Source organism: Balaenoptera borealis (genome assembly GCF_965194805.1).
Source record: "Balaenoptera borealis genome assembly, chromosome: 15".
NCBI lineage: Eukaryota > Metazoa > Chordata > Mammalia > Artiodactyla > Balaenopteridae > Balaenoptera > Balaenoptera borealis.
The window spans coordinates 27,398,278-27,425,900 of NC_138871.1; the positions used below are offsets into that span (position 1 = coordinate 27,398,278).

Here is a 27,623-nt window from a genome sequence, read left to right on the forward strand (position 1 = left end):
CACGCCTAGAGCCTGTGCTCCGCAGCAAGAGAAGCCACCGCAATGAGAAGCCCGCGCACTGCAATGAAGAGTAGCTCCTGCTAGCCGCAGCTAGAGAAAGCCCGCACACAGCAACAAAGACCCAACGCATCCAGAAATAAATAAATAAAATAAATACATTTATTTAAAAAAAAAAGGAAATATGCTTCTCTACTGCACCCCCAGAGGGCAAGTGCAGGGATGGTGGAGGAAGAATGTCTGACATTGAGGTCTGTGTACTTCCACTGGGCTCCACTGTCTCCAAATGGGTGTGTCTGGGAAGACCAGGTGGGTTCTGTTCAGGAGCATCAAGGATGGGACCTGGCCAGGTGGCAGGAGCAAAGGGCACACCAGGCAGAAGTAGGGACTTAGCTCTGCCAATAACTAGCTGGGAAATCTAGTAAACTAGCTATAAAATGAGAATGACATTAGTACCTGCCTCATAGGGCTGTGGTGAGGATTAAATTAGAAAATCCGTGGAAGCTCTTAACCTAGTGCCTGCCATACTATAAGCATTCAATCAATGTTAGCTGTTATTATTATCCCGTATTTTCTCATAGTATTTTGTGAGGGCTTCTATTTCACCTCAGATCGTTGTCTTACATGTATGTGTCTGTCTCCCCCTTTATGCAGTGTGACCTTGATGGGCAGGAATCATCTTTGTGGGGTACATAAATCCCATTTGGCCTTATCCAGTAATTGTAGATGCCAAAAATTCAGTAAATACTTGTGAAATTAAACAGACTTGACCAAGGGCAGGGAGTGGGTAGCAAGTAATGAGAGAGAGACAGAGACAGAGACAGAGAGAAAAGGAGAAGAGGGAGGGGGAAGAGGGGTGCAGGAAGAGAAAATAGTCTTCCTTGGGATGCTGCTCCTTTCTTGATTAATTTTTGGGACAAAATACAACTTAGTTCTCAATGACAAAGGACCTCATAGAGATCTTAAGCCCACTACGACCATCCTTCACCTACGTTTAAATAACATTGTGTTTGAACCACTCACATGTTACAGCCTATAAGCCCTGCGTTTCCCTTTCTGTTCACAGTCTCTAGTGTATCACCCTTGAGTACAAGCACTTACATCTCTGAAAGCTCTTATTTCTTAACCCTCCTCCCTCCAAGAGTCATCTAGTCCTCATTCTTACTAACGTTCAAGATAAAGGAAACAAGGTGGTATAGCAGAAGAAGCACTAGGTTTTAGCGCCACATACACTTGGATTTTAACCCTGGCTCTGTGTGATCTTCAGCAAGGTGTTAACTTCTCTGAGCCTCAATTTCCTCATCTGTAATAATAGCACCTACCTCTCAGGGTCATTGTGTGGACTAGAAATAGGTGTGAAAAGCCTTTAGCATTGTGTGTGAGAGTCAGCCCAGGAAAATAAAGAGCCCCACACAGAGAAGTAAGGCTTGCAGGTTTTAATGTTTCATGATTGTTAACAGAGCAGTCTCAAGGAGACCCCCAGAGAATCTGTTCTGACTTTAGAAGCACTTCCTGTGGACGATGGAGGGCCCTGCCTCATCATACTCTGGCTTGCTGATCCACATCTGCTGGAAGGTGGAGAGAGAGGCCAGGATGGAGCCTCCGATCCAGACTGAGTACTTCCTCTCTGGGGGAGCAATAATCTGCAAAGAGCAAATATGGTGAATCATGATCAGCCGCCAAGGAATAGGGAAGGTGGTCCAGGAATCATCTCACCACACTGCCAGACTACCCTGGAAAAGAACAGCCTCTGTGGTCAGAAAGGAACAGGAGAAACCTTGTGGTAGATTAGACTATTGCTCAGATTGTCAGTCTCCCTCCCACCCCATCCCCCTGCCCCTCCATGAGAAGAGTTCAGTGTTCCACCCTGTGACTTTGGGCTGGGCCCTGTATTTGCTTTGGCCAATGGGATGTCAGCAGACTTGACACAGGGGCTTGAAATGTGCTTCAGGCATGCAGGTGGGCACACTGTCTTGTGTCTCTGCCATCTTCATGAGAAGAGCTTCCCTTGAAGAGCTACTGGCCCTTCAGCCTGGGCCCCACAGTGAGAGATGTGCCCCTGACCTGAGTTGGCTGGGCCTTCAGAGCTGTCTAGCCAAGCTTGACCTAGATCAGCTGACTCCCAGCTGACCTGCAGATGCATGAGCAATAAATGCTTATTATTACGTGCCCTGAAATTTCTTAGTTGCTGTTACTCAGCAATAGCTAACCAATACAAACATCTGTAAAGGGAGTGCTGTTCTGTTCTTGCCTAGAGTTTGGATGCATGGGCAGCTTGGGCTGGGATTCCTCCATTCCTGAGTCTAAGCCAGTCTACTCAATAGTCTCTTGTATCTGAGAAGTTCTCAAATTCATACATGCCACTGGGATTCCTGAGCTTGGCCTTTAGGAATTGGTTGTCATGTCAGACAACTTTGAACTCCACCTACAAGTATATCTAAAAGGACCATGACTCTTCAACTAATTCCTGTTTCTGAAGGGACTAAGAATTCAGTGCTAGAACAAACCAGACATGAAACAGATTTTTTAGTCTCCTAAGAATCTCCCTACGTATTTCCTAAATTGCAGAGATCATGGAATAGCTAAATAAGTAGGGTCTTTAGAAGTTATCTTATTCAGGCAGACAAAAGTCACCCTGTTGCTCCTTTGACAGATACCTCAGGGACTGGCATAGCCACTAAGAAGGTAACAGATTTTACTGCTGGGCAGTTCTAGTTGTGAGAAAACTCTGGGTTGTCTTGGGCTGGAGGCCCTAAATCTCAGCCCCATTCCCACCACACTCTCTTCTTCCATATCCTGGAGCTTGCCTCACCTCCCCCAGTCCAATATGGCTGGGGTGTTTGTACCTGCACACATCCCCGGGCATCTTTGCTTACTCACTCTCTTTCCCCTGCCTGCAGTGTGCTTTCCCCTCCTCTGGTCTTATTTAAGCTGATCTTCCATTGATCATGTCTACTAATCAGATCTTAAACTCCTGGAAGGCCGGCAATGTTATTAAACTCAGGGCAGTGGCTCATAAATTGGAATATGCATCAAGTCATTGGTGTCCATTTATAAGTGTAAGTGATGGGGGCACCCCAGACCTGTTGAACCGGAATCAGGTGTGGTATCCTGACACATGGTCCTAGTAAAAAGCCGCTGCCCCAGGCCTGGCACATTGCCCCCCATGTGGCAGACCTCAGTAAGCGTGGCTGCTCCAATTGGCTCTGGGTGAGAAGAGCCCGCTGCTCACCTGTTTTCTGGTGGCCTGCTCTGCTTCCCTGTGCCAAGCACCATCTGCTAGGCAGGGGGAAAGCCTTTGTGAAGAAGGTTCTTAGAATACTGACATAGAGAACACACTTCCTCAGATCAGGCCTACTCCCCAGAGACCAACTTTATTGTGAGACTTTGTAACTTTCAACCTATTTGTTATCTCTATTTTACTCCTAACTCTTTCTAATCCTGCTAGTAGCAAAGTTCCTAGAAGCCCTAAAAGTGTCTGTCTGATTGCTTGGGGACCAGAGGCTGGGGAGAAGTGGTAAGACAGGTGGGCTCCCGTTCTGTTGAGGCCTGTGCGGTGAGAAGCATTGTGTGGGAGGGCTGTGACCAAGATGGGACAGCACATCAGAGGCCGTTCAGGAATCAAGGAATGTTCCTGTGAGTTTGAACCAGCAGACTGTCCTATAGCCAACATTCTCTCTTTGGAACTTTCACCCTCCTCTGGGGTGACACCCAAGTCCTTTTTAAAAAGTTTAAAGTTTAAAGATGGTGTGGTGTTGCCTCCTTCTTTTCTTTCCCTCTTTCCCTCCTCATTTCCTCCTCAACCCCCTCAACTTCTCTCCATTCCAAATTCTTTCACCTCCTTCTCATATGGGGTCCATGAAATTGTGTTTGAGAGCCCACGCTAAATGTGTCTCCCGCTTATCAGTGCCCAAAGAACATAATCCCCCAAGATGAAATCTGTCTCGGGCCGGAATGATGGAGCACCCAGGAGGCCACCAAGCTGTAAGCCTGGCAGCCTGACTCGGAGCATCTCCCAAGTACACAGGTCTTTGTACAAAGAACAGGTTGGAGGGAGCCAGGGCAGGACCCACCTTGATCTTCATGGTACTGGGGGCCAGGGCTGTGATCTCCTTCTGCATTCTGTCGGCAATGCCGGGGTACATGGTTGTACCCCCGGAGAGGACGTTGTTGGCATATAAATCCTTGCGGATGTCAATGTCACACTTCATGATGGAATTGTAGGTTGTTTCATGAATTCCAGCTGACTCCATGCCTAGTAGAGATCACAGTAGCTAGTCAGCATCCACCACGCCACGCCTATAGCTCCTCAGGTGACCCTTCTGTTGATGCAGCTACCCTGGTTCGCCTCAGTCACCTCCCTAATGGATTATAAGATCAGACTCTCTAACTGGTCACCGCCCTGCCTTGACCTTCCCCCAGTTCTGACTGATCTTTCACACTGTTCCCTGATGAATATTTCTAAAGGAATACTTTCATTGTATCACTTTTTTCACGGCTTTATTGAGATATAATTCATGTACCGTAATATTCACCCCTTTAAAGTGTATAGTTCACTAGTTTTTAGTGTATTCACAGAGTTGTGCAACCATCACCACAATCTAATTTTAGAACATGTTTAATACCCCCCAAATAAACTCCATGCCCATTAGCAGACACTCCATTTTCCCCTGCACTCCTTCCCCAGCCTTAGGCAACCACTAATCTATTTTCTAATCTCTATAGATTTGCCTATTCTGGACATCTCATATAAATGGAACCATACAGTATTTGTTCTGTTGTGTCTGGCTCCTTTCATGTAGCATAATGTTTGCAAGGTTCATCCATGTTATAGTCTGTTATAGCCAAATAATATTCCATTGTATGGATATACCCATCATATCATCTTTGCCTGTTGGTTGACATCTAGCTACCTTAGTCTGGCACCAAGATCTTCCACAGTAAAAGGCCCTGCCTGCCATACCAGCTCATGCCCACTTACCTGGGGTCCCCCATCTCCTGTCTTTTTTCCATGTGATATAATTCCACACTGTAGATAGAGGAATCTTCCTAAAGTGAAATACTGACTTTGCTACTCTGCTGTCTAAAAACTTCCAGGGGCTCTACATTGCTGATATGATTAACCCCCATGCTCTTTGTGTGGTCCAGTGGCTCTCTTGTTTCCTCTGTGTGCACACACACACACACACACACACACACACACACACACACACACACACACACCTCACCCATCATGTCCCAAATAGAATATGACTTGTCACTCCTCCACACTTTGCACATACCTTTCCATTTGCCCTGCATGCCATTCCCTACTCTGCACTCCTTCCATTCCCAGATACCTTAAAATTATACTCATTCTTCAAGGTTCTATTCAAATATTCACCTTCTCTGAGAAGCCTTCCCTGATTTCTTAGGCCTATAGCACTTTGTCCAGTTTGCTATTTACCACTACACTATATGTCAACATTTGCTTACAGGCCTTTCTCTTATATACTTCTCAAGAAAGTAGTTATCCTTGTATTAAATATTATCTTATTTAATCCTTGTGGCAACCCTATCTAGTAGGTACTATCATAATTTCTACTTTATAGATAAGAAAACTGAGGTTTGAAGAAGGTAACATGTCCAAGGTACAGCACTTGAAGGAGCAGAATCAGGATTTAAAACCAGGTCTGACCCCCAAACCCACCCTGTTTACTGCTATAGGTTTAAGACCCCATGATTTAAATGTTGAGGGATCCAAGAAATATTTTATGTTTTAATCTCATTCTTAGTTTCATGTTTATATTCCCATCCCACTTTTCCTTTATTTTGATTTTCTTACCCTTATATTTAAAATTAGATTTTTATCTAGTTGTATTGCTTATGTATTTTTGGTCCTTCCTGGAAAAATATAGGCTAAGTATAAACAATACACAGTGTGCGTGACTCCTGGTGTTTCTCTTTTCATCCCTGCCCTCCTGATTGGCCAGGACTACAGGCCGAGCCTCACCAATGAAGGAGGGCTGGAAGAGGGTCTCGGGGCAGCGGAAGCGCTCATTGCCAATGGTGATGACCTGCCCGTCTGGCAGCTCGTAGCTCTTCTCCAGGGAGGAAGAGGAGGCTGCCGTGGCCATCTCATTCTCAAAGTCCAGGGCCACATAGCACAGCTTCTCCTTGATGTCTCGCACGATTTCTCGCTCGGCTAGAAAGAGTAGAAATGACAGAGAGTAGATACTGAGCTCTGTTAGTTTGGTTGTCCCATTTTGATCTCCATGAAAACTTCCTTCTTCCTTCTCTTTTGGGTTCAGTCTCAAGATGAATGTTAACGTTTTCATTCCTCTTTCTAAAGTGAAAGTTCAAAATCTCGATTCCCAAGCAAAACTTTGTATGTGCTTTTCGTCTTGCTCTCATCACTCAGCCCTGACAAAGCTGCAGGCCTTCCTGAGGGCCTTTCAGGACACATTTCCCATCTAGATGGAGGCTTATATGCTGGGATTGTACAGAATCTAGGAAGGCTCCTACCTAAAACCTCTTCCTGCCCAGGGAGCCACTTCCCCTTGGAAATTCAGACCTTACTTATTCCATTTGTCCTCAGACAAACCATAAAACCCCTAGGTAATGAAATGTGCCACCAGATTCTTACCACCATTCTGCCGAATAAAAACTAGCTCTGATCCTGGTGTGGACATGGACAGAGGTAGCAGGTGCCTGGGGAGGGAAGGAGTGCTGTGAAAGCACACTTAAAAGAGGGCAAAGCCAAGTGCTTCTTAGGATGAGTAGGTCTAAGCCTTGTCTCCCTCCCCAGGGTGTCTTGGTTGGGAACCTTCCTCCTTAAATAAGCCTGCCCTGACTATCTGGTCTGGTCTAGGGGCCCAGCCCCAGCCTAGGGCCTCCCTGTTTGCCCTAAGAGAGTTTGAGGACACAGGGCCACTGACTTCTCATTAGTCATGAGAATTTCTGGTCCTAGATCAGATTTGGTTCTGAGCTCAAGTCAAGTCCAGAAAGAGGCTGGGTACCTGTGGTCACAAAGGAATAGCCTCTCTCTGTGAGGATCTTCATGAGGTAGTCTGTGAGGTCGCGGCCAGCCAGATCAAGGCGCATGATGGCATGGGGCAGTGCGTAGCCCTCGTAGATCGGGACATTGTGGGTGACACCGTCCCCTGAATCCAGGACAATGCCTAAGGACAGAGAGGATAAGACCTATGAAAACCTTTAGTATTTTCTTTCATCTGTCTCTTTCTGGGACTGGTTACCGAAAGATCTTCAACTACCATATTTTTCTTTAGCAGCTAGAAAATTCACCCATGGTGAGAATTATCAATCATATTTTTTGTGTACATCAATTTTTGTGTATGTCGGTTTGTTTTCCCAAATGTGACTGTAGGCATCTGGAAGGCAAGTAAAATGTCTCCTCTTCTTATATTCCTTGAAACACTTTCACAAAAATGCACACGTCAATTGGCATCTAGGCTGCACGTTCTTTAGTGAGACTGGATAATTTGCATATCCTTCAGGCATCAAACTAACACATATGTAGTGCTAAAAGGACTATAAAAACCAGCTTGAAAAAAATAACATTCTTTACTGATGAAACTTTTAGTAAACCATGAAAGGAAATAAGTTTTCTCAATGTGATAAGAAATCTCTCCTGATCCAACAGCCACATAATTGATGGGGAAACACTACAATATTGTTACTGTATTATTATTATTTAATATTGTCCTGGATGTTCTAGCCAATGCAATATGACAGAAAATACAGATAAGAGGTACTATCATCAAAAGGGAACAGAATCATCATTACTTGCAGATAACGTGGTTGTATACTTAGAAGACCTAAGAGAACCAACTGAGAAACGATTAGAGTTAATCAGATGATTCAGTAAGAGCCAGATCCAAAATAAATATCCAGAGATCAGCAGCTTACTCTTATACAAGGATGTTGGTCACAGCATATTTTATAATAAAAAATAAAAATTGGAGACAACCTAAAGGTCCTGCAATAGAGAAATGGTAAAATAAATAAATCAATATCATGGAACCATCACACAATGACTCCCGTGTGGCCACTGAACATGACGTTCACAGCATAAAACCAAGCGCAAAGCATGGGATACAGAACTGCATATACCTATATTTCCCCATCACCGTCCTTATCACCTGCAGTGAAATTATCCTTTACTTTCATCTCTCCTCCACTAGACTGTTAGCTCCATAATGGCTGGTCTGTCTTGTTTGACAGTGTGTGCCCATGGCCTGTAGTGTTTGTCACATGGTAGGGAGTAACGGAAAATATTTGAATGAATGAATAAATGGACAAATCAATGAATACATGAATGAATGTTTGAAAGATGTTCATGCAAGCTGTGAAGCCCCTATTAAAAATCACTTTATTTTGAAGTTCCCTCTGTTTCCCTGAGCTCCTTTCTATACCAAGGCCACGTCATACTTACACACCCAACATCATAGGTTCTGCCATTGCTGCTTCATGAGCAGAAACATTCTAGCATTGTTGGAAAGTGTGTACAAGCTCCCAGACTAACTACTGTGAGGGAAATGGCCCTTGCAGGTTGTATTAGTCATGGTTTGTTCATGTAAATTCTTTCCAGCTACACTGGGTAGACTCGCATCTGCATTTTACATGGGCTTGCCTTCTGTTATCCCTAATCAAGGTTTTCCTTGGACTTTGACTGTCCCACTGATTCTTCTGAACAGGAATCTCCGCAAGAGCCCAGCTTTCCCTTCCTCCCTCTCAAGTCAGAAAGGGAACGGATTACAGGGCTACTCACCTGTCGTGCGGCCAGAAGCATAGAGGGAGAGCACAGCTTGAATGGCGACGTACATGGCAGGGACATTGAAGGTTTCAAACATGATCTGAAAGAACAATGCAGAATAGAAGACTATCTGGCAGAAATCACAGCACCTCTTGGTCCACAGAATGGTTTGTAATTTTATTAAGGGCAGGAACTGTGCTTATTTACCCCTCTCCCACCTCCCATACGTTCTGGCATGGACTACAAACACAGCAATTCTCAAAAAAATTCTGTTGCATTGATGCATGAATGGGAGAAAGAATCTGGCCAAGCATCCATGTTGTGTTCTTGTGCCAGTGCTCAAGTCTTCCTGGCCTCTTACCTGGGTCATCTTCTCCCTGTTGGCCTTGGGATTTAGGGGGGCCTCCGTGAGCAGGGTGGGGTGCTCCTCAGGTGCTACCCGCAGCTCATTGTAGAAGGAGTGGTGCCAGATCTGGTTGGGACAAAAGTCAGATGAGTCCAGCAGACTCCCAGTGGGCTGGAAACTTCCTATGGACATGCCCATGCTGGGGGAGTATGGTACGATGCTCTCAGAATGGACTGGATCTGGAGAGGAGGCCTGTCAGCCATGGGAATTTCTGATTGCTCTTTAGAGGTTATATTCCTTCTCAACAAGGCCCCAGACAGGACTCAGACCTGGGGCCAATATACTTAGTGTGTTGATTATTTCTGTCTGGCCTTGGCTCCTCTTTACACCTCTCCGTTGTCTCCCCTGCTTTGTGCCCTGAGGGACAAGGCCCTCTGCAGCTCTCTGGCTTCTGGCTGTGCTTGGCTGATAGAAGATACCAGCAAGAGGTTGGAGAGTGGGAGGGGGGAGAAGGGCATGGTGATCTCCCGGCAACACTGTGGCCTCCCTGAGCACAGCTCCTGTTGCGCAGCCCCTCCTCAGGCTCCAGCTCTCACTGAGCTCTAGTCACGCTGCCCTTGCCCTTCAGCCTTCCAGCTGTAAGAGCTTCCCTCTGTTGCTGGCACTTGAGTGCCTCTGCATCCCTTTCTGGTTCCCTAAACCTGCTCACACCTCTGTAAGTAGTCCTTCCTTAAATTAATTTCAGAACCCCAGCTGAGTGTATACTGTCTCCTGCTGAAGCCTGACAGATATGCATTAACTGTCACTGTGTTTCTCAACCTCAGCGCTTTGACATTTTAAGTTCAATAATTCTTCCTTGTGGGGGAGCTGAAGTGCATTACGGGATGTTTAGCAGCATCCCCGTGTTCCACCCACTAGATGCCAGTAGCATGTCTCCAGCTGTGAGGAGCAAAAATGTCTCCAGACATTGCCAAATGCCCCTGGGAGACAAAATCGCTGCTTTAGAGGAAGTTACTTCTTCCCGCTGTGTACTGTTCCCTCTTTAGTGATCCAGGACAACAAACAGGAGCCTTTATTTCAGAGGGATCTGGCAAAGAGTGGCAGGGACACAGGGCTTTGATTTCCTCAGAGGTGGGGCACAGGGTCCTCTGATTCCATTGTACCCATGTATTTAAGGACCCCTGGCTTTGTGCTAGGATGGTGCTAAATGTAATCTTAGTTTCAAAGTCTGGAGGGGAGAAAGGCAGTCAAAAAGACAAAATACAAGACATGTCTATATTTTAATGAAGGAAGAGGCAGGAGAAGTTCGTTTTCTGGGAGATTTGAGTAGGTCCTGAAGGCAAAGGAAGGTCTCCAGAGACTGAGGAGGGCATCTGAGGCAGAGCAAATGGCACAAGCAGAGGACCTGGGCTGTGGAGGTGTCACAGGAGACGCGAAGGAGATGGCAATTAGGCTTAATAATGTGATCTTAGTATTTCCTCAAATGTGGGCCCTGGATGCTTTGGGATAATTGTTATAGGTGCAGGTTCCTAGGCTGTATCCTAGGCCCACAAATCAGAATCTTTGGGTGGGAAGGGAAAGCTGGGAAGAAGTGAGAGAGTGGCATGGACATATATACACTACCAAATGTAAAATAGATAGCTAGTGGGAAGCAGCTGCATAGCACAGGGAGATCAGCTCGATGCTTTGTGACAACCTAGAGAGGTGGGATAGGGAGGGTGGGAGGGAGACTCAAAAGGGAGGGGATATGGGGCTATATGTATACTTATAGCTGCTTCAGTTTGGTGTAGAGCAGAAACTAGCACACCATTGTAAAGCAATTATACTCCAATAAGTATGTAAAAAAAAAAAAGAATCTTCGGGTGTTGGGCCCAAGCATCTGCACTTCATCTTACTTCATTTTCGGAAGCTTTTATAAAGTACTTTAAAAGTTAAAGATGTCGACAATTTTTAAATTAGGAAAATATTTTTAAGAGGACTAAAAATTTCTCATATTTCCATTACTTAATAATAAATAGTTAACACTTTGGCTTTTTTCTTCTCCCTAATCTTTCATCTTTATGTATTTTTAAATTTATTACTACTACCATTTATTTACTTCATATGCTTTCATTTATTTATTATTTACTACTCTTACACTTCTATGTTCAATTTTGTTTCCTGTCACTTTTCAGTTAATGTAACATAAATAACTTTCTTTTCCATAGTAAACATTTATTTTTAATAAATTGAACTAAAATTTTTTTAATGTTTACACAACATTTCATCATATACCATCATCATCATATATTTAATCACATTACTATTCATGGTATCTTTGATTTTTGTTTATAAATAATCTTGTGAAAACTATCTTTGTACATATTACATTTTGTTTTTTCTATTCAGGATGTTTTCCAAAGAAAAAAATTCTAAGAATGGAATTACTGAACTACAGAGCATGGCAATTGGAAAACTTTTTGATTTCTATCACCCACAAAGAGGCTAATTTTGTCTTTACTTCAGAATAGAAATTGCCTGTTTCACCCTTAAGTGCATTCAGTGTTCTCACTCTTAAAATATGAAATAATTTGACAGATAAAATTAATACCTAGTTGTTTTACTTTGAATTTTTAAATAAGTTTTTAAATAATTTTTCAAATAAGTTTAAACTTCTTCAGATTTTCAACCTTTGATAATTTCTATTTGGCCAATTATCTGGTCATGTCCCTTGATTATTTGTCTGGTGGAGACTTTGTGTTTTTAATTATCAATTTACATTAGTTGTTTATATTAATCCTCTTTTGCACTTGTGAATACTTTTTGCAATTTGTTGTTTGCCTTTTAAATTTGGTTTTGCTTTTCACATACTAGAAGTTATGATTTTTTTTTTATTGAAGTATAGCTGATTTTTTTTAAATTAATTAATTAATTTATTTATTTTTGGCTGTGTTGGGTCTTCGTTTCTGTGCAAGGGCTTTCTCTAGTTGTGGCGAGCAGGGGCCACTCTTCATCGCGGTGCGTGGGCCTCTCACTATCGCGGCCTCTCTTGTTGCGGAGCACAGGCTCCAGACGCGCAGGCTCAGTAGTTGTGGCTCACGGGCCTAGCTGCTCCGTGGCATGTGGGATCCTCCCAGACCAGGGCTCAAAGCCGTGTCCCCTGCATTGGCAGGCAGACTCTCAACCACTGCACCACCAGGGAAGCCCGAAGTTATGATTTTTAAGAAGTCACATTTGTCATTCTTTTTCTCTGACTTCTTTCACCAGAAATTTGATAAATACTCACACTTACTATATTGTATTTTTTATCATTTGAATTTCTATATTTAACTTTCATATTCAATTGATATGTGTTTGATGAAATTGTATGAAGTAAGGGCCATAAACAGATTCCCTACCCCCCAAATAATGAATCAGTTGTCACAGAATAATTCATTGAATTATTGAATCCTTCTCTCCCCTCTGGTCTTGGAAGTTTCATTTACCATGTATTTCTTTTTTACCTCTGTATTGGCACCAAATTGTTTTAATTTTTATAACTTTATATTATATTTTACTATTTGGATATAGCAAGTCTCCTCTCATAGTTTTTCTTATTCATTTTATTCTCATAAATTTTGTCTTATTTATTTTTCCACACTTTATGATTATCTTGCATGATTAAAACTCGTGGTATTTTTAGTCAAACTCATAGAAGCAGAGAGTAAAATGGTAGCTACTAGGAGCTGGGGGGAGGGAAAAGAGAGGCTATCTTAGTCAAGGCATACGAAGTGTCAGTTATGCGGGATGAGTAAATTCTGGAGATCTAACATAATATATTAGCATGGTGACTAAAGATAACAATGCTGTCCTGTATACTTGAAATTTACTAAGAGGGTAAATCCTAAGTGTTCTCACTGCAAGGGAAAAAACCAAACAAACTATGTGAGGTAGTAGATATGTTAATTAGCTTGAGTATGGTGACTATTACATAATGTATACACATATCAAATCATCAAGTTGTATACCTTAAATATATACAATTTTTAAAATTGTGAGATTTTTGTTAGAATGGCAATGAGCCTATAAATTAATTTGAGGAGATCTGACAGCTTCACCCTATTCAGTTTTTCTTTTAAGGCACATAATATATTTTAGGGGTTTCTTTAAAGAGTTCATATTACTACTGTGAATAAATTATTTTGTCTATTATGTTTTCAAATTAGATATCATTAGAAATATAATAATATGTGCCACGTATTGAGCATTAAGTATGTTCCATGCCTTGGGATTATACTAAATATTTGCCTAGTTCAACCTCCAAAGCAACCTAATGAAGAAAGTATTTTTATTTCCACAAATAAGGAAGCTGAGGCTTAGAGGGAAGGATTTGCTCCTAGATCTCCCTGCCACTGACTCCAGTGTCTGTGCTCTTAACCATCCCACAGAGTGAAGCAAGAGCTATTGTATTTTTATCTATTTATGTCACATTCAGAGTGACTGAATCTAGGGTTTAGAGAAAAGTATATGCGTAGTACAGATTTCAAATCAGCTTTCTTTATTCCCAGTTGCAGTCTGCTCAATAAGCCCTCTATTACATTTCAAAAGACAGTCATTGTAGAAACAAGAATTCTCAGACAACTGTCAGTGGAATTTATCAAAAGAATATTAGAAATATTGTACAGCAACTATACTTCAATTTAAAAAAAGGATATTAGAAAGGCTCTATTAGCATTTTGCACGTGATTTTGTGGAACACAAACTACCATTTAAAAAATTACCCCCCACGTCTTCTTTTTAAAAAATATTTTATTTTCATTTATCATTTACAGGTGGTTTGTTCCTGATGTTAATATTTCCTAGGTATCTAGTGAGAGTTTGATCTTTTTTTGGGGGGGGGGGCACGTGGTATGAGAGATCTTAGTTCCCAGACCAGGGATCAAACTCCTGCCCCCTGCGGCAGAAGCACGGAGTCCTAACCGCTGGGCTGCCAGGGAAGGCGCCCCCTCAACATCTTCTGACATGAAAAAAGCTTCTAGAAACCGGTAGAGATTCCTATTTAAATTTTTCACTAGAGAAGCATCATACTAATATAGCATTAATGCACCTATCTGAGGTCATGACAGGGAAAATAAAGGGGAGAAGCTATTTGCCTTTCTGGAAGCAGCAGAGCATTTTAAAGGATAAGCACTGCGCTGGAGTGAAAACTGGAAAGGATAAAGCTGGGACTTAGGCGGGACCAGGTCCTCAAATGCCAGACAGGGAGTCAGGAACCAACTGTGGGTTAGTGAAGAGTCTGAGGAGGTGAGTGACATGATCTGGTCTGTTTTTAGAAAGACAAGCTTTGCAGAAGTGCAGAGAATGAATTAGGTGAGTGAGGCAGGAGACAAAGAAATCAGTCAGGAAGGCATTGGAGTTGTCTAGTGAGAGATGTTGGCAGCTGAGGCTGGGGAATGCCCGGGGGATGGACAGGAAGGAAAGAAGGACGTGAGAAACGTTGCAGAGGAAGAGTTGGCAGGGCAGAGGGTGGGTGTTGATGATGTTAAAGTGAGCACCCTAAAGGGGGAGTCCACCAGTACCTTCTCCATGTCATCCCAGTTGGTGATGATGCCGTGTTCAATGGGGTATTTGAGAGTCAGGATCCCTCGCTTGCTCTGAGCCTCATCCCCCACGTAGCTGTCTTTCTGGCCCATTCCCACCATTACACCCTGCAATGCAAAAGAGAAGGAAGGAGAACGGAATTGGCCGAGAGCTCCGCTTAGAGGGATTCAGGTATTGGAGGGTCTCTGAAGAAGGTTAAAGATAGGGAAAATGTCCTTCTTCCCCTGGAAACCGGACTGAAGGAGACAGGGTGAGGCAGATACCGATGAATGTAGAGATGGCGGGAGGGAAGGCGGAGGATTTCTTGGGGGCTTGTCTCTTTTCTTTGTCCTAAAACAATGTCATTTTCTGAGAGAACAGGGCCCATCCATACACGTCTTCCTCTTACCTTACCTTACTTAGCACACACACACACACGCACGCATGCACACACGCACACAGGCGCGCAGCTCAGCATGGACTCCACAGTCCAGTGCGTCCTCCTAGTAACTCAAAGCCTTGGGTCCAGATGAATACATACCTGGTGGCGAGGGCGACCCACAATGGAAGGAAAGACAGCCCGGGGGGCGTCATCTCCTGCAAAGCCAGCCTTGCACAGGCCAGAGCCATTGTCACACACGAGTGCAGTGGTCTCCTCTTCACACATGGTGAGTGTGGCCGAGTGAACCAGGGGCTGGAGCACCTAGGGAACTGGGGAGAAGAGAGGTAATTGGCCACTTGTCAAAATCATGTTGGAGACCGTCTTCTTGGCTGTCTTGGGGCCTGACCCCATCGGCAACCAGGACCTAGTTCCAGGAGGGACAGGTGTGGACCTGGCCCCTTACTCTCTGGCATTTGGGCCTCTTCCCTCTACCTTACTGTTTTGGGCTGAATTGTTTACCCCCCAATTTCTATGTTGAAGTCCTAACCCTAGTACCTCAGAGTGTGACTGTATTTGGGGATAAGGCCTTTAAAGGGGTAATTAAAGTAAAATGAGGTCATTAATCCAATATGAGTGGTGTCAAATATGCCTAATTCAATGGAACAGGTATCTTTATAAGAGGAAATTGGAACACAGACACACACAGAGGGAAGATCATGTGAAGACACAGCAAGAAGACAATCATCTACAAGCCAAGTTGAGAAGCCTCAGGAGAAACCAGCCCTGCTGATACCTTGACTTCAGCCTTCTAACCTCCAGAACTGTGAAAAAATAAATTTCCCTTGTTTAAGCCAGTCTGTGGTACTTTATTATGGCAGCCCTAGCAAACAAATCCACCTGCTTCTCAAAGACCTGAAATGACTACAAAGCGTTAATCTAATGGAAAGAATCTCTAAAGACTTGAAGTTTAGAAAAGGAATTGAAAAAATTTGCAGTAAACATAATTAAGGGTTATTATTTGCTATATAAAAGAACTCCTACAAATCAATAAGAAAGAAGTAAATAGCCTAAAAGAAAAAAGTAAAAAGACTATGAATAGATAGTTGACAGAAAACGAAATGCAAATACCCAACAATTACATGAAAAGATGTTCCGCCTCACTAGCTATCAGGAAATGCAAATGAAATAAGACCATTTTCACCCATCGTATTGTTAAGATTCAAAGTTTTATTATAGGTGTTGGCAAAGTTGTGGGAACACTGGCACTCTTTTTTTTTTTTTTAAAGATATTTTATTTATTTATTTATTTGTTTTATTTATTTATTTTTGGCTGCTTTGGGTCTTCATTGCTGCGCGTGGGCTTTCTCTAGGTGCGGCGAGCGGGGGCTACTCTTCTTTGCGGTGCGCGGGCTTCTCATTGCAGGGTTAATCAGAGAAACACACCAACACACAATCTGGTACTACCCAAAAGTCCCTTGTGGGATACTGTACTGAGGTTAAGAGAAGGGCCAGGCAGATCGACATGGACTAATGTGGATAGATTTCTAAACCATTCTGCTGAGTGAACAAAGCAAGTTGCAGAATAGAATGTCCAGCATAAAACCATTTATGAGTTCTTTTTAGAGCACAAGACAATATTGTGCATTTTCCATAATTTTCTTTTTGTGTGGATGTGAACACAACAAAAAGTTCTGGAAAAAAAAAATCTAAGACTGATCATAGTGGTTACCTGGAAGTGGGAAGGGGACTGAGAGGAGAAGTGCCGTAATGTTTTAATTTTTAACAAGGAGACTGTATCCATGTATAGTTTATAATTAAAATCAATCATACATATCATTAAGGAAAATAAGATGCAGGTGAAAATGTACAATCCTAAGGGTAGGAGCCCCTTGAGGAGGACAAGGCAGCCTGAGAGGAGAGAGGAAAGTGAGAGAATTCGTGATGGGACTCACTGCCCCTGTTGCTTCAGATGGAGAAAAACAGAGAAGTCTTTCCTCCAGTGCTGATATCTGAATTGGGACGACTGCAAAGTGACGAGGGAATGAATTTTTCTAACGTCTGTTGCAGGTTTTCTTTCTTTGGGTGAGGGGCAGTGTAAAAAGACCACACCTGACAAATTCTTGGCACTTGATGACGAAAGAGAAGCAATGGCAGCTCAGGAGATGGTGTGCAGATTGCCTTCCAGCCTGAGAAGCCCCCCAGTGGGGCAGACTGGAAGTGGGGAGGGTCCCAGCTCGGGGTGGGGGTGGGGGTGGGAGTCCAGAGAAGAGAGGCACGAGGCATGGAGAGAGAAGGTGGCTGCAGAGGACAGCCCACCCAGCTTCATTCGGAACGTGTGGCAGGAGGGGAAGAAGAGAGCTGCCCTAGATGCCTGGGACGCTGGTCCTCCAACACCCTATGTGAAAGGAGGACAGCAAAGACCATGACCAAAGCAAAGAGGAGACAGAGTCCCAGGCCTGAGAACGGGAGGTCAGAAAGGCTACCTAGAGACTGAGCGGAAGCTTATTCACACAGTTTGCAGGCTAGAAGGAAGCCCTTGCCTGTTATGTTCAAAGCAGGGTGCACACTAGGGGAGAGGCCCACTGTGACTTCTTGAATCTAGCTCTCCTTGTCCTTGCTGACCCACATGATCACCCATGGTCACAGTGATCAAGTCCCAGTTCTCACACTTGGCCTACAAGGCCCAACAGGGTCTGGCCCCTGCCTGTGTCTCCAGGCTCATCTCCCCCCTGGCCCCCCTTGGCCTTCTCACTCCGGCTGTGTGGAGTTCCTTTCCATTCTCCAAATGTGTCATCTTGTCTCCCTTCTGGCCCTTTAGACATGGGGTCTGGAACACCCTTCCCCCAACATATTTGCTACTGACTCCCATCATCTGTCAGGCCTCTGCATCAGCACTGCATTTTCAGTCTCTCTGGCTTACCGGTCTCAGTTAGTGGCCCTTCTTCTTTGCCCCACAGCACCTTGAACTTGTCCCAGCAATGATCAACTCTGCACATCTGGGCTCATCTGTAGCTCTGTAAAGGCAGGAGCTATGCCTGTCCTGTTCTCCAGCGATTCTTCAGTAAGCCTCGCACAATGTCTGGCACAGGGTGGGCTCTTAAACCTTTTTTTTTATCCAGATGAATGAGTGAATGAATCAATGGATGTCAAGGAGAAGGATTTTCAGAATAACAAATGTAGAACAAACACTGGTGAGAGGACACTGGTCTGAGACGAGGTGGAGATTGAAGGAAAGTACCTAGTTGTTCAAAACAATGTTGTCTCTGGTCTGAACAGTTTCTGGACTGCAGGGAAGATCCCTAACCTTCTGCCATGTTAGACCAATGGAGAAATGGAGAGATGTCAGGAAATGGAGATGGCAAATATTGTTCCAATATTCAAAAAGGGAAAGAAGGCAGATATCTAAAACCTCAGATAATCTTGATATACAAATTATGCAGGTTTTCAGAAGGTGTTATTAAAGAAGCAGTGGGCTTCCCTAGTGGCGCAGTGGTTAAGAATCTGCCTGGGGCTTCCCTGGTGGTGCAGTGGTTAAGAATCCGCCTGCCAATGCAGGGGACACGGGTTCGAGCCCTGGTCCGGGAAGATCCCACATGCCGCGGAGCAACTAAGCCCGTGTGCCACAACTACTTAGCCTGCGCTCTAGAGCCCACGAGCCACAACTACTGAGCCCACATGCCACAACTATTGAAGCCCACGCGCCTAGAGCCCATGCTCCGCAACAAGGGAGGCCACCACAATGAGAAGCCCGCGCATCGCAATGAAGAGCAGACGCCCGCGGGCAGCAACAAAGACCCAACGCAGCCAAAAATAAATAAATAAATCTATTTTAAAAAGAATCTGCCTGCCCAGAAATAGAGACACAGATGTAGAGAACAAACATGTGGACACCAAGGGGGGAAAGCGGCAGGGCAGGGCAGGGCAGGGCGGGGCGGGGCGGGGCGGGGCGGGGCGGGGCGGGGCGGGGCGGGGCGGGGGGGTGGAGGTGTGTGATGAATTGGGCGATTGGGATTGATATGTATACACTGATGTGTATAAAATTGATGACTAATACGAACCTGCTGTATAAAAAAATAAATAAAATAAAATTCAAAAATTCAAAAAAAAAAAGTAAGCTTCTTCCAAGCAATTCAGAGGGAAATAGAATATAAAATTTTAGAATTTTAAAACGTTTTTTCCCCCTTCTGTTGTTTTCAAAGGCTTTGGGGGTGGCAGGGGGAGGTGGTGGTAGTGGGATATTGGAGTTAGAATAGCCATAACATAAAAACAGTGAATTTTACTAAGGAAAATGAATCCCAGGAATTCTGTTCAAATAGGATAGATTCTTTTGTTGTGCTAGAGGTGTCCTGTGTTGAAGATACTAGGCTACATGGGAGTATTTGTCTAGAAAAGAAAAAAATTTTTATTAATTAGTATTTTATTGTTGACAATAAAGTTGGAATATGATAATAAAAAAATAAGGACTTCCCTGGTGGCGCAGTGGTTAAGAATCTGCCTGCCAATGCAGGGGACACAGATTCGAGCCCTGGTCCGGGAAGATCCCACATGCCGCAGAGCAACTAAGCCCGTGCGCCACAACAACTGAGCCTGCGCTCTAGAGCCCGTGAGCCACAACTACTGAGCCTGCGTGCCACAACTACTGAAGCCCGTGTGCCTAGAGCCCGTGCTCCGCAACAAGAGAAGCCACAGCAATGAGAAGTCCGCGCACCGTAACAAAGAGTAGCCCCCGCTCGACGCAACCAGAGAAAACCCACACACAGCAATGAAGATCCAACGCAGCCAAAAATAAATAGATTTATAAAAAATAAATAAATAAATAAATAAATAAATAAATTAAAAAAAAGAAGAATCAGCCTGCCAATGCAGGGGACACAGGTTCAATCCCTGGTCCGGGAAGATCCCACATGCCGCGGAGCAACTAAGCCCGTGCGCCACAACTACTGAGCCTGCACTCTAGAGCCTGCGAACCACAACTACTGAGCTCACTCGCCACAACTACTGAAGCCCGTGCGACTAGAGCCCGTGCTCCGCAACAAGGGAAGCCATCACGATGAGAAGCCCGCGCACCGGAACAAAGACCCAATGCAGCCAAAACTAAATAAAATAAAAATAAATAAATTAAAAAAAAAAAGAAGCAGTGATTTCTTGTAATTGATTAGGGTTTACCAAGAACAAATGTTGGCAGACTAACAGCCTCCCTTTTTCCACAGGACCCCCTGGCTGGAAATGCAGGAGAAGGTGGGAGACATTGAGCTTAACTTGATCTTGGCATCTGACAAATTCTCCCGTGATATCCCTATGGATAAAGCCATGTGGGCTGAACAATAAATCAATTAGGCATATTTACAGCTGCCTGAGTTATTGTCACTGAAAGGTGTTAATTGACAGGTCACTGTCAACCTGGAGGCAACGATATGCCTTAGAGCTCCACTCTTGATCCTTTCTCATGTGACATGTTTATAAATGAGTTGGATGAAAATATGGAGTGCATGGTGATCAAATGTCCAGATAAAACACACATGTTGGCTGGAAGAATCGAAATCCAAAAGATCTCAAAAAGCAGAGAAAATGAACTGAATCCACTAAGATTAAATTTAATAGGATAAATATGAGGTTGCGGATGTGGGTCTGAATAACCAAACTGTGAAAGCTCTTGTTCAGCCTCTGTGAGCAGGACCTGGGGTCTTGTCGACAGTCTGCAGTGTGCTGGAGCCATGATAAAAGCTAACCCCACCTTCAGCCAGAGCGCTGTGTCCGGTTCTTAGGGCCACCGTTGCCAGCAGAGCTGTGGGAAGGTGGGCTCCCGTTCACGGCTGACATGGCAAATTGTACTACTTTTCTAAAGAGGAATTCAAAAATACTTATCAAAAGCCTTAAAAATGTACATATCTCTTAACTCCACAAAGACACTTCTAGGAATTTATCCTTGGGAAACACTCATGGGTGAGTGCAAAGATTTGGCCAACTTTAATGCAAAAAAAAGTTATTGAATAATAAATAAACTGGTTTCTAAACTAGACGCCAGAAACCTCCCTACAACAGAGAGAGCAGAATATTTAATGTCCTGGAAAAAGTGCAAGCTGCTTTGTTAGGTGAAACACAATATGTTCTGTGGTTCCATTTTTGGTAAAAATGTATTTTTAATTTTTAAAAATTGGGAGCCTTTCACATACATTATCTATTTAATCCTCACAAAAGCCCTGAGGGAAGATATTTTTAGTTCCATTTTACAGATAAGGAAACCAAGTCTCAGAGAAGTGAAAGGACTTAGCTCTCGGGCTCCTCACTGGGAGCAGCAGGGCTGGCCTCAGCCCAGGACAGGCTTCAAAGCTTGGGCTTGCACCTTCCCCACCACCTCAGTGAAACCCTCACAACTTCTCCATGTTTGGTGTTTTTGCTTCTGCCTCTCTGTCTCTCTAGCACTTTTGGCAGCAAAAGCCCTAAAACCAAAGGGTCTGTGTTCTTTTCTCTCTGTGAGCCTCTGAGCCCCTCCTATGCCATGCCTAGGTCTAGATTTATGTTTACAGCCCCTGCATCGGTGTTTAGCACATAGTAGGTGCTCAGGAAATGTTGGATGGCAATCCCACCACCTGCCTGGCCTTCCCCTGACAGTCTGCTCTGCCCCTGCCCCTGCAAATTGAGCTCGAGTCCCCACAGGCCAGTCTCAGGGCAGCTCGGTCATGTGGGCCTGATTTAGAACCACACAGGGACAGTCTTCTTCACAAGCTGGTCACAAAGAGTTGTGTTTCCTTGTTCTAGCAGGTGGTCCACCTTGAGGAGAAAACAACCCCAAAAGCTAGAAGGTGGCCAAGAGGCAAAGCTGCACCTCTGTGACTGTCTCCCTCTGGGGTCCCCTCTCTCTTGTGACTTATAGTTCAAGGCTGTCTGGCTTTTCAGTGAACCCTTTTGTCTCCCCTTGAAGTTCCCCACCCAAAGTAAGAAAGAACGCTGGACTTTGTTTCCCAGCAGCTGAGACAGCTGGCCTGGAGTGGAGCTTGGCGTGGCCCGTGCTGTGCTGCCCGGGGAGAAGGCTTGGACCCTGGAGCCAGGATCCCCTGGAATGTCTCTGCCAGGGGAAATTCTAAACTTCACTCAGCCACTTGCTGGTAATTTGTGGCTAGACTCGAGCGTGTCAACTGAACCAGAGCCAATGTCACTGTGGTTTCCTGGGTCACAACCACTTTGCACTCGCAGAAAGCAGAGTTCACTGTTCTGGCTCTTTCAGCACGTACTACATCTGGGCTTCATTGAGGGTTTCACAGAGTTAGAAACACAGCTCCCCGCTCCTCTCTGAAAAGTGGCCAAAATCCAAAGACATAATGAGCGCAAAGAATTTGCTCACCCATGCATCCCCCTGGCCACCCCCAAGCAAACATGAGGACAAGATGAGAGCCCCCTACACTCACTCTCTGAAGGAGAAGGGTTTGGCTTCAGAGTTCTCTCCTGCCCTTCCTTCTTTGCTCTCCTCCTTCTGGGCACCCCTTCCCATGGCCAAGTCCCACGGCTCCCTCTTTGGCCTCCAGTTTCCTCAACTGTAAAATGGAAATGGTGACATCTATCTCCCAGGATAATGGATCAAATGAAATAATGGAAATGAAGTGCTTTATAAATTGGAAATCAATTTAAATCAGGGTCAGCAAACTAACGCCTGTTTTTGTGAGGCCCGCGAACTAAGAATGGTTTTGACATTTTTTAATGGTTGCAAAAAAGCCAAAGAATAAGATTCTATGACCCAAGAAAATTATATGGAAATCAAATAATAAATAAAGTTCCATTGGAACGCAGCCACACCCATTCACTTACATACTGTCCATGGCTGCTCCGGTACAATGGCAGAGTTGAGTAGCTGTGACAGAGACCTTTAGACTCACAAAGTCTAAAATATTTACTATCTTGCCCTCTACAGAAAAAGTTTGCCAGCCCCTTTTGTAAAGGGCTGCTCAAATAATAATTCTTATTATCTCTCTTACTCTTCTCCATTAGAGCTTGCTCCCCGGATGAAGCCTGCCATACTGGAAGGAGATGAATTGATCCACTTCACCAATCAATGATTATTGAAGGGAAGGTTGAATTTATGCCAGTTCCCAAAGACGTTTTCATTTTAGGGGAAAGTTTGAGTCCTAAAAGGAGGGCCTCTCAGATAGTGAGATTTCAAATACTAGTTGGGGAAACATCTTGGAGTGAGGGCTTCAAATGACAAGTAAGCAGCTGCCTATTAAAATCTGCAAACACATATATCCATACAATGACTTCACAAGAAACACTCCTATGGTGGAAAATTCTAGCAGCACCTCTTATTAACTTCGGGGTATCTCGACTTGGTTAATATACACTAATTAAATTAAAAATGGCTTCTGGCTAGCAATATTTCTGATCCTCAGGAATCTGCCATTTGGACCTGCTCTTCTGGCTTTTACCTCGGCCACTCACTCTCTCCCCCTGCTCAGCTCTAGTCCCAACCCCTCTCCTGAGCTCCAGAGCCCATGGGGCATCTACACTCCATGCCCTGGCACCTCAACTCCACCTCTGAGACTGCTGTCCTCATCACCGTCCTCTGACTGGAATGGCCCCTCAGAGATTGGCACCACCCACCCAGGATGGAACCCAAGCCCAACACCCTGACTGCTTCCTCCTCCCTCCCAACCAATCCCCAGGCCCTCTTATTTCTGCCTCCATGTAGCTCCAGCCACCAACTTGGGACCACTGCACACTGTTGTAGCACTCTTGCCCTGTTCAGTCCACTCCCCTCACAGCTGCCTGAGCAGTCCCTTCAGAGGGCAGACCTCTTGCTATCATCCTTCTGTGGTGCCCCATTGCCCAATCCCTAGTAATCTGGCCCTGCCTGCCCCTCTGACCTTAGCTTTCCCTGCTTCCTGCCTTGAAATCTATATTCAGTGGAGTTGAGCCCCTTAAACAGTCCTAAAGAACATGCTCCCTCTGTCCTGGGACTACCCCTACTTCAGGGCCCAGCTCAGGTACCCCTTCCTCCAGGAAGCCTTCCCTGATAACTTCTGGGCTGGGTGAGGGGCTCCTCCTGTGCTTTACCCCTTTCATATATTTATCTTCTCCATGGTTCTCATCTGTCTCTCCCAGTGATTGCAGAAGCCCCTACACTGTCCCTAAGGAGCAGAGACAGTGCCTGGTACATAACAAGTGCTCAATAAATGTTGCCAGAATGAACAAAGGGAAGGAAGAAAGAAATCTAGCTTCAAGGTCATGATGTCATTCTGCCCATCTTGGTTTCCCAGGCATAACATGTAGAATCTCTGCTCATTAGAGTTTCTCTAGTGCCCATGTATCTCTGCCACAGGAATCTCTGTCTCGCTGCAGCCCAAGGGCTCACCTCAAGGTCTAAACCCATTCAAATAATAAAAGCAAGTGCTAGAGCCTCCCTATGCAAAGTGTGGTCCCAGACCAGCAGCCTCAGCATCACCTGGAAGTTTATTAGGCATGGAAATTATCAGGCCCACCCCAGTCTACTGAGTCAAAATCTGGGGTGGGGGGCGACAAAGCAATCTGTGTTTTAACAAGTTGTCCAGGTGATTTTTAAAGTTTGAGCACTCAGGGCCAGGCCCTGACAGTGTTGACCTGAGCACTTTATACATATATTATCTCATTTAATCCTCACAACAGCACTGCCAGATAGGTATTATTACCAGTGCTCCCATTTTACAGGTGAGGAAATTGAGGTCACTTAGTAATTCTGGTAGCTGGGGAGTCTGCCTCCAAGGCCTGCATCATAACCCCAGCCAGCCTCAGCTGTAAAGAGATGTTAGCAGACTCTGTTCACAAAAGTGGACACAGCCCCTTGATCTATTTTCCTCTTAATTATTTATGCTCTTGTGTCTGTGTGTGTGCCGTTGGGGGAAGATGATGGCATTGGTGGGTGGTTTCACAGCCAGGTGTGGGTCTTTTGTACAAGTTGCTTAACTTCTCTAAGGTCTCAGTGTCTTCATCAGAGAACGAATGAATTAGATGGTTCCACTTCCTTCCAGCCCTAAAACCACATGATGCCCCAGGACACTTACTCCACTCCACTCCACTTTTTGCATCCTCCAATGACCCTGGAGCCTTCAAGGGTGAGAAAACTCTTAGCCAAGCATGAATCAGAGAGACCCACGGGGGTCTGAAGAAAATACTCACCCATCCCCAGCAGACACAGACACAGGGGCCATAATTGGTTTGGATTTAAATGCCCCGAGAAGAAGTCATTTCTCTGAAAAGCATCTGTTCCCCTAAAACAGCCTCCCAGACATTCTGAGCCACGACCAAGCTCACCTCATGGGTGTAGATCTGCGCTGGCTCTGGTGAGCAGTGACAGCAGAGACCGCAGGTGACACATCCCACCCACCACCCAGTTAGGAGGGCAGGGAGTCCCGTTCCAGGCTGTTCCTGCCCCAGGATGCCCCATGGCCAGAAATACCTTTTCCTGGCAGGCAGCAGTGTGCTTGTAGGCAGAGTTGCACACCGAGGGTCTTGACGTGTGACCTGGGCCAGCGTCACAGAAGCCAGGCCAGTCTGGAGGTGCCTCCTGCACCCAGGGGTCCAGGCAACCCCAGAAAGACAGAGACGGCAGAAGCTGTACAGTACTCACCGAGTGTATGAGAGGTCCTTCTCCCAGTGACTGAGGGCTGGTGTGTCTTTGGCATAAATACCAGAGCAATATAAAACCCCAGAGGCGGATCTTCTTTAAACAGAGTCCCTAAAAAGGCCAGCTGACGGTGTGTTAGCAGTATTACCATATAAGGTGGTTTTTTCAATAAATCGGCCTTGGGGGGGTGGGAAGGGGGTTGGGTAGAGTGAATTATCATTTGAAAAATGTATGCAAAAGGACTCAAGAGGCAGCAGCCTGGGTGCTGGCAGATTTGTTCCTTTTATGCTGCACTTGCATAAACAAAACTCACACCAGGCCTTATAAGCTGCCCAGAGTGAGGCCAGATGGAGCTCTGTTCCTGGAGAGAGAACCATACCAAGAATGGCAGTGGGCCTCCTCCCTCCGCACCTCCCTACTCAGGCCCTGATGCCCGCCACCCCTGGGCAGTGTCCCCAAAATGGATACAATTGTGCCTGGTCTGGCGCAAGCCCAGGACAGCTAAAAGCCAAAGGGAAAAGCCATCCATACCTGGGAAAGCAATCCTGTGTGCCCTCCTCACCTGCTGCCCCCCACCCCCCACAAGCTCCTAACCCCTGGGCTGAGTCACCTGGGGGCCCAGGACAGCGTAAGCCTCCTCTGGAACCTCACTGTCTCCTTCCTTTCTCCTTTCCTTCCTGGATTCCCTCTACCAGTCCCTGAACATTGGGAATACAGCCCAAGGTAGCTGCTTCAGTGTGGAGGCACACCGAATAAGACTCGCAAGCTTGTAGGCTTGTCCACAGTCCTGAGGTTCCTATTCTTCTTCTTATGTCCTCTTCCTGAGTAGCTGCTTCATTTCCCAAGCTAGCCGCTACCAGCGCTATGGCAATTACTCTCACATCCACATTCCCACAGTCCCAATGCCTCATGCCTGATCCAGACTAAAATTACAGATTGCCTATTGGACATCCCCACCCAGATGACCCTCCAAAACAGAATCCTCGTCCCCTACCCTCGATGCTGCTGTGCCTCCTGGGTTCCCTACTTCAGAGTCCTTCCCCTCGGTCCTTCAAGCTAGAAACCTGAGTTGTCTAGACCCCTCACTCTCACCTCGTGCCCACACCCACCTGGACACCTTTCTGGTGCCTTTCCCCTCAGAAATGCTCTGCATCCTCCCTGCCATCCCTGCTGGCCCTGCTCTGCTTCTGGCTCTGGCTTGTCCAGCACAGCTTCCTGACTGGTCTTCCTGACTCCACCCCATCTTCAAACCCAGCAGTTCCCAAAGTACGGTCCCCAGGCCAACTGGAAGGCAGCGACTGTATGATCTGGAACGTGTTAGAAATGCAGATCCTCAGGTTTCACCCAGATGGATTGAATCAGAAACCCTGGGGGTAGGACTCAGCCATCTGTGTTTTACAAACCTCTCCCCTCCCACCCAGGTGTCCAGGATACCTACCCTTCACCAGAAGAATCGTGCATTGAATACCTGCTTATGCTGTCCTGGGCCCCCAGGGGACTCAGCCCAGGGGTTAGGAGCTTGTGTGAGGGGAAACAGGTGAGGAGGGCACATGGGATTGCTTTCCCAGGTATGGATGGCATTTCCCTTCGGCTTTTAGCTGTCCTGGGCTTGCACCAGACCAGGCGCAATTGCACCCACTTTGGAGATACTGCGTGGAGTTCTCAGTGGGCTTGGGTGTCAGGACACAATGGCTCGGTGTAGGTCTGTCTTGCCCATTAACTAAGGACTGAGTCAGGCAAAGGTATGGGTAAGGAGCGGCCGCTGCTTAGAGAACCCAGAGGAAAGAAGTAGGGAAGGCTTTTCATGGAGGTTTGGGATAGCCCCTGTAGAGAAGGGACACTGTAGCCATCATGAGGTATACTTACTAATCTTTTGACCACTGGCCTGAGTGCTTAGTACCAAGTCTAAATTCCAGGCCCCCTGGGAAGCTTCCCTGAGTCTTTCTGGTCCCTAAAAAAGCCCTCGCTGTGGATGGTGGGGGGCATGCAGGGCAGCAGATGAGGTGGGAAATGT

At 45.5% G+C, this 27,623-nt stretch overlaps 1 protein-coding gene across 2 annotated transcripts; it reads right to left on the reverse strand.

Annotated features, from left to right (window-relative positions):
* Positions 1 to 1,418: 1,418 nt before the first annotated feature.
* Positions 1,419 to 25,764, reverse strand: ACTG2 (actin gamma 2, smooth muscle). Of its 2 annotated transcripts, none has more exons than XM_082356605.1 (9): positions 25,613 to 25,764; positions 15,178 to 15,347; positions 14,636 to 14,764; positions 9,114 to 9,224; positions 8,768 to 8,852; positions 6,996 to 7,157; positions 5,990 to 6,181; positions 4,071 to 4,252; positions 1,419 to 1,640 (listed from the first exon to the last, which is right to left on the reverse strand). In XM_082356605.1, exons 2-9 carry the CDS (start codon positions 15,301 to 15,303, stop codon positions 1,497 to 1,499), a joined length of 1,131 nt encoding a protein of 376 aa, XP_082212731.1. In that variant the 5' UTR covers positions 15,304 to 15,347; positions 25,613 to 25,764; the 3' UTR covers positions 1,419 to 1,496. The 2 variants fall into 2 exon arrangements, with proteins under 2 accessions (XP_082212731.1, XP_082212732.1); XM_082356606.1 differs by lacking the exon at positions 25,613 to 25,764 and adding an exon at positions 25,442 to 25,582.
* Between the last annotated feature and the right edge of the window lie 1,859 nt (positions 25,765 to 27,623).

What these genes read in the sequence shown, in the direction of transcription:
- ACTG2 (XM_082356605.1), bottom strand. Translation starts at nt 15,303, where the DNA reads ATGTGTGAAGAGGAGACCACTGCACTCGTGTGTGACAATGGCTCTGGC. An exon ending in ACTGGGATGACATGGAGAAG is followed by an intron (nt 9,225 to 14,635) that starts GTACTGGTGGAC and finishes TGTCCCAACCAG; the next exon opens with ATCTGGCACCACTCCTTCTA. An exon ending in TGCTTCTGGCCGCACGACAG is followed by an intron (nt 7,158 to 8,767) that starts GTGAGTAGCCCT and finishes CTCTGTCCTTAG; the next exon opens with GCATTGTCCTGGATTCAGGG.